Source organism: Bos javanicus, chromosome 3 (genome assembly GCF_032452875.1).
Source record: "Bos javanicus breed banteng chromosome 3, ARS-OSU_banteng_1.0, whole genome shotgun sequence".
Taxonomy (NCBI): Eukaryota; Metazoa; Chordata; class Mammalia; order Artiodactyla; family Bovidae; genus Bos; species Bos javanicus.
The window spans coordinates 9532346-9538629 of record NC_083870.1 but is presented as its reverse complement, the minus strand read 5'-3'; the positions used below and the strand labels follow the sequence as shown (position 1 = coordinate 9538629).

The 6284-nt window shown below is 47.4% G+C and overlaps 1 protein-coding gene across 1 annotated transcript; it reads right to left on the bottom strand.

Annotated features, from left to right (window-relative positions):
* Positions 1-807: 807 nt before the first annotated feature.
* On the bottom strand, positions 808-6284 carry PEX19 (peroxisomal biogenesis factor 19). The gene is made up of 8 exons (XM_061401790.1): positions 6177-6284; positions 4677-4786; positions 4100-4265; positions 3581-3666; positions 3204-3365; positions 2303-2479; positions 2100-2144; positions 808-1931 (listed from the first exon to the last, which is right to left on the bottom strand). Exons 1-8 carry the CDS (start codon positions 6244-6246, stop codon positions 1848-1850), a joined length of 900 nt encoding a protein of 299 aa, XP_061257774.1. The 5' UTR covers positions 6247-6284; the 3' UTR covers positions 808-1847.

Below are 6284 nucleotides of genomic sequence, written 5' to 3'. Positions count from 1 at the left end.
CTGGCCAGGCCACAGAAGTGAGAATGTGTAAAAGAAAACTGGCACATGGATCAAGGGGCAGGGCCCTTCTGTCCTTCCCACCCCCCTTCCCATCCTCGTTCAGTTTTTGGCTAGAGCTATAAGGAGACAATTTTGGCCATTCATGTCCTGTGACCACCATCACAGATCTGCTTGTACTTTCCCATCTCTTGCAGAGGCGAGGAGTCTCAGACTCAGGCCTGGGCTCTTCCCTACTGTGAGGTACAATAGCTGGACCTTCCTAAACAGCCTGAGGTCTTAAAAATATTTCCTTCCTCACCAATACCACAGAACGTGTAGGGGATCTTAAGGGGAGAAAAGTCTTAACCCAAGGGAAAGTGTCATGTCAGGTGATCAGAATGCCACAAATGGTAAGTACAAATTTGCTCTGGTAGTTATTTTCTGAGTGCTGAACCAGGACAGCCAGCTGGTCTGAACCAGAATATCCACCAACATGTGGTACCCAAGATCTACAGATCCACTGGCTCCCATAGTGAAAGGCAAGGTCAGCTCCAACAAAAAAAATTTAGAAAACATGTTAACAATACATTACTAATATTAACATAATAATGTAAAATGTTAAAATACAATACCAACTGAAAGGCTTCAAAAACAGAGAAAATGAGGAATGGTGGTCATTCAGTCTGCTCTACCAACTGAGGTGCAGACTGAGCTGGGAAGAGACGTGATGGTAGAACCCAGCAGTGTTAAGCTAACACACCTCACATGGCAGCGTAGAGAAGCTGAGGAAGATTAGGAAAAGAGTTGGATGAAATACAGACTACCGTCCTCACTCAGAATATTTATTTGTCAGGAAAAAGGGCGCAGGCAGCATCCCACCTCCCTTTTCCCAAGCTACCTCCCTGAATCAATGGGCAGCAGTCAAAGAAATCAGAAGTGTAAGTGTGTAAAAGAAAACGGTATGCAACTGGGGAAGAGCAGTCATTCACTTCCTAGACACACTATAATTACAGGCTTGCCAGCGAGACAGCAGGGCTGGTGAGAGTGGTGGATGGACTAGAACAGGGGAAACAGGACAGGACTTTTTCCTCACAGTTTGGGCTCAGAGAAGGGTTGGAATAAAGAGGTATTTAAAGTAGAGTGATGAGAGGAGAGGTAGGGGGGAAAGGAAGGTCAAGGGCTGAGTTCACCCAGATCACATAGCATTATAGAAAGAACCAGGGCAGCTGCTTGAGTTCTCAGGCTGGACAGGGAGCTGAGGACTCTGTACCTGGAGAGAGAATTCCAGGGCTTCTCTTTCAACCTGTGATTAGATGCAAAAGGCCCCCACTTACTTTGGAGAATTCACAACAGTCTGAAGGCAAGAGGGTGTGGTGACAGACCTACGGCCCCAGCCCAGGCTAAGTTTCTTTGCACTCATTCCCAAAGGCCCTGCTTAAGAGAAATACAGAAATACAGAGTCTTAGGACGCAGTCCCTGATCCCCAGGTCCAAGAGAGGGAGGAGAGACAAGGCACGAAGACCTCGGGTACAAAAGTGAACATCAGTGTGGCCCTGTGTAACATGACTTTGGGAGAGGGAAAAAGGTGCCTGCCCCCAAAGAGTTGCCTTCCTTCACTTGGAAGGTAGCTGGGCCTTTGCTAGCAGCAGAAACCACAATGGAAAGGTTCACAGTAATGATCTGCAGAACAGGCCTTATTCCTACAAAGAGAAAAAGCCTCAGCTGGTATGACACAATCTTGGGTGGGATGACAGATGGCAGTGGGCAGCCACTCTGGTAGACGACACTCCTGCCTCAGTTCTCAGTGCTTCTTCTGACTCCAGACGTTCCCCCATGGCTGGGAATCACGGAAGAAAGTGTGCTGTGTTTCACATGATCAGACACTGTTCGCCATTGGCACCTGGTGGGCCCGATAGATTAAGGGCATCCAGGTCAAAGTTGAGGCCAGGAGGCTGGAGAAGAGATGAAGGGACTCAGATAACTCCTCCCATTTCAAAAAGTTAGAGCTTTTGAAGGTCTATCCCCTGCAGCCACTATTATTACCTTAGGCGGAATCACTAAAGGTTACAGAATAATGGAAACTTGGGCTCAGATTAAAGTCTACAAGATGGTATACTCACCATCTCCCCAGCAAGCTCTTTTGGAGGATGGCCCAAATCTTGTAGCTGGAAAATAAGGAGGAACACGAGATAAGCCCGTGCCTTGTGGCCTCCCCTGTGCGCCCTCCCCAACTTTGGTTCGGCTGTGTGGCCTCCTTTCAGGATCTGCCTGCAATGAACACTCAAGCTGACAGCAGCAGCAGGCAGACAGTGAAAGGCCTTACCTGCTGCATAAGATCCAGCACCACCTCAAAACGAGCCTTCTGAGTGGCCTCACTGTCTGTGGGGGTCTCTGCCTCAAACTGCTCACATATTTTGCCCATGACACTATGTTGTTCCTGATATTTTTCAAATTGCTCTGGAGGTAGAGAGTCTCGGTGAGCCTGCAACCATTCTGGATACTAAGTAAACAGAGAATGGGTGGTGAAGAATTAAGTGAACAATGCGTAAGTAAGGGTCATAAAATATGAAGAACACGAAGGGGCCAGAAAGAGAGGAGGAGGAAAAACTAAATAAGCAAGTTTAGCATGAGAAGCAGCACTGACTTCAATCAGATCACCTGGCTATGCTAGCCTTTATGGTCACCATTTATGACAAACTTTTTCTGTGACGAGCCAGATGGTCAATATTTGAGGCTTTAAGGGCCCATATGGTTTCAGTCACATATTCCTTCTTTTGTGTTTAACAACTTTTAGAAGTCTCTCCAGTAACACTATAAACTCTTTGATGGCAGAGACCATCATTTAAACTACTCTTAAAATTGTTCACAGCATAAAGTCAGTAAACCATCAGTGACATCTTGTTGGAGAAATGAATGAAATTGGAAATGCAAGAAGGAGTTGATCAGACAACAACAGAGTCTTAGACTAGTTTATAGAAAACTATTAATAGAGCTGAAGGATTTCCCCTTCTACCTTAAATATCCTCAGTAAAGTAGCTTTACTCTCTTGGAGACACAACTCCTCCCTAACTCTCCCCCTCCAAATAAACAAACAAAGGAGAAAAAAACAGATGAACTTGTACACTTGAGTTACTGTCTTTACAGTCTCTAAATAGACAAAGTAGCCCATAGGAGTTGATACAATGAGGAATAAGGAGGAAAAGCATAAACAGAAGTTCACAAACCTTTTCTGTGATTTCCTTCAGTGACGGGTACAGCACATCCCTGGACAGTAGGTTCTGCATGATACTCTGCATGATGGGGAGGATGGTCCCTTCCCCATCCCCTTCGTCCATGCCCAGCCCTTCCATGGCCTTGGTCAGTTCCTCTTCTGACATGCCAGAGTTCTGGAAAGGACAGAAGAGAAATGAGCAAGTATACCACCTTCTTGGGACACTTACCAACTTTTCAGGTGGGAAAGAACTATTTAAACATGCCTGTAGCAAAATAGTGAGGCAAGAACAGACTTGAGATGATAGCCAAGAGAGTCTGTCTTTTGAGACTCTGCTGGTGAAGTCTCTGTGAGTGGGACCCTTGTGGTTCCCTATCTCTTCCCCCTCACCTGAAGGTCAGTGGCATTCTTGGCTAGTCCACTTAACGTCTCCTTTAGGCAAGAGGTGAATTCTTGTTGGGAAGTCGCATCACTGCCTAGGAGAGATGAAAAGAGCCTAAGTCATTTAGGATTTTAACTGCTTGCTTGCTTAGACTGACCTGGTTACCAGCTTGGACATGGAGCATTTATTAGTGAATTACTACACTCCAAATCTTTGAATACTCTACGTTTATCTTCATAGTTATTTCCACAAATCTACGTGGACTGTGTCTCAGTTTGTTCTCTACAATGACACCCACATTAACACTGATCTTTAAAATTATCCCTTTTCAATAATCTTTTCTGTTACTTTCCAACCTATCTCACCCCTTTCATTAAACAGGGTCTCCTTTTTCCTTCCATCTCCTCCCCTATACCATGGCAGTGGTATCATAATTCCTGTCAACTTTTACAAAAAATTTTGGTGTTGTCAAGGGACAATAACCCAAGAGGTTTGTTTAGATATTTCCCACTGTTTCCCCTCCTTACCTACTCTCCCAGCAGCCTCTGAAAGCTTTTGGAACTGCTCTACCAGGTGGGGCTCTTCCTCAGCCAACTCTTTCATTGCTTTCTCAAACTCTGCAGTGGCTTGGGAAGCCAGCTCGCTGTCAAACAGTTCCTGGAAAAACTTCTCCTGGGAGGCGAAGAGGGCATCCTGCAGGCGACAACGTGGCCAAAGTACATCTCTTACTTGGCGCCCCACTGTACATGGTTTCTGACAGAAGCCACAGGCAGTGGCTCTGGGAGATGCAGTGCTTCCCTCCTACCCACCTCAATTGGACATTCTGACTACTTCTCCTTATGAGAACAGCAAAAAGGCATCCGGCCACTGAGGGAAGGCAATGGGCTGGCATTCCCAATCCAACCATTTAAATCTGTTCTTTGAGATCCCTCTACTTAATCTCAAGTCCCTGTTTCACAAGGACTGAGGCCTGCAAGAGCACTCAGCAATGTGAGGCCAAGGCACCCTCCCCGACTCCCTTCTGGCCCACAAGGGCCTGCCCCACCTCTGCTTGGAGCTGCACACCCATCCCCTCCCCATCCCTTAAGTGGGTAGAATTTATACTTTGGCAGTGTCTCCTGGCGATCTCTTCTGGGGCCCTGAAGCATCAGGGGCCGTGGTGGTAGGAGGGGGTGCTGGGGAGGGTTTGGCCTTATCGAAATCATCAAGAGCACCTTCAGAGACAAGAGACACAGTGTATATGTTGGTGATGGATGAGAATGCAAGGCTAGAGGGGTTTCTGAGCAAAGCATTAAGAAAACAATCTTTCAAGCTGCCAACCTTCCTAAAATGCTCTCCTTTTTTGAGTCTCCCTCTCCTGACCCACTCTTCAATAAGCTTCTCCCTCCCCCTCCCCATTATCTAATGTATTGTAATCATAGAGGAAGAAATCTCTTAAGGTGGAAAAAACATCTCTCAAAGCTGTAAGACGACAGTTCATCTACATGATGCCTCTTTGCCATACTTCAATGGTTCCTAGAAATCCCATACAGATATTCAAGGGGAACAGAGAACACAGATGTCCTTAACCTCCCTAGAACTCACTCTGGAGCCCTACAAGGAATAATCTTTGGCAAGAGAGCAGAAGCCTTAAGATATTTCACCCAGCTTCCCATGGGTCCTGGTACAAACTGAGGGACTCCATATTATACTCCACCGGAGGGCCCTGAACTCTCTTTTCTCTTTCAATTTAGCTCTCCCTCCCCAGAGTTGCTAGAGCTCCCTGTGGCCTCATCTCTGCAGACTCACACAGTCACTTAGCACTTCTCACCATTTCTGTTTATCTTTCCACCTGCCCACTCTGTGACTGAGCAAGAGACAAAAAGTATTCACCTCTACCCTGAAAAACCTCTGTTCTCACCACCACTATATTTGCCAGGCCTAGGGGTAAGACACCAGCCCCACTCTGGACAAGAAACCAAACCAGAGAGGAGTGGATGGCAGGGCTGAGAAGGAAAAGTACAGCCGCCTCCTTTCAAAAGAGAACTGTCTTCCCCTGAGGCTGTCTCACCCTGTTTTTCAAAATAATGGGAAGGGTTTGAGCTCTGACATGATGAAAGAACTGGAAAGGGGCCTGGTGGATGAAAGGACTGGGAGAAAGAAAGGAGTGTCTTTTCTATTAAGGAGGGCAGGAGCGTGCACAGAACAACGCACTACAGGTTTGCTAATAGTTAATGGAAGCAATCCGTGGTTGTTCGGTTCGCTGCCCCCCGAGGACCAAATGCTGCTGCTGGTGGGGAGAGTCAAGACTTCAGAACTTACTAATCTAAAGTAAGGGGAGTTTGGAGAGGGAGCGTGAAACGTCCTCTGGGTTAGTTTCCCCTCCGGCAGAGTGATCAACAGTGTGGGCCGTTCAGGGACCCAGAGAGAACTCCTCAACTACCGCTGTAGAGGAAGGAGAGGGTGACCCAGAGATTTTCTCGAGGGTCGCAGTCAGACTCTCCGCCCCCGGCCAGCCTTTGGCGAGCCTTACTTGCTCCGCCCCAAACATCGCAGGTTTACCTACCCCCCTGAATGGACCCTTACATCCGCCCTCTTTGGGGCTTTCCCATGACGGGCTCTTACTTTCCAGAAGCTCTTCCAATTCCCGGTCAGCTTCGGCCCGGACACCACCGTCCCCCTCAGCCGCGGCCATCTTGCCACCTCTGACTTGCCGTAGGGGGTGGGACTCCG

Coding starts and splice junctions, on each gene's coding strand:
- PEX19 (XM_061401790.1), bottom strand. CDS start 6,246: ATGGCCGCGGCTGAGGGGGACGGTGGTGTCCGGGCCGAAGCTGACCGG. Junction 4,787..6,176: donor ATTGGAAGAGCTTCTGGAAA/GTAAGAGCCCGT, acceptor TTGTCTCTGAAG/GTGCTCTTGATGATTTCGAT. Junction 3,366..3,580: donor AGAATGCCACTGACCTTCAG/GTGAGGGGGAAG, acceptor TGTCCTTTCCAG/AACTCTGGCATGTCAGAAGA.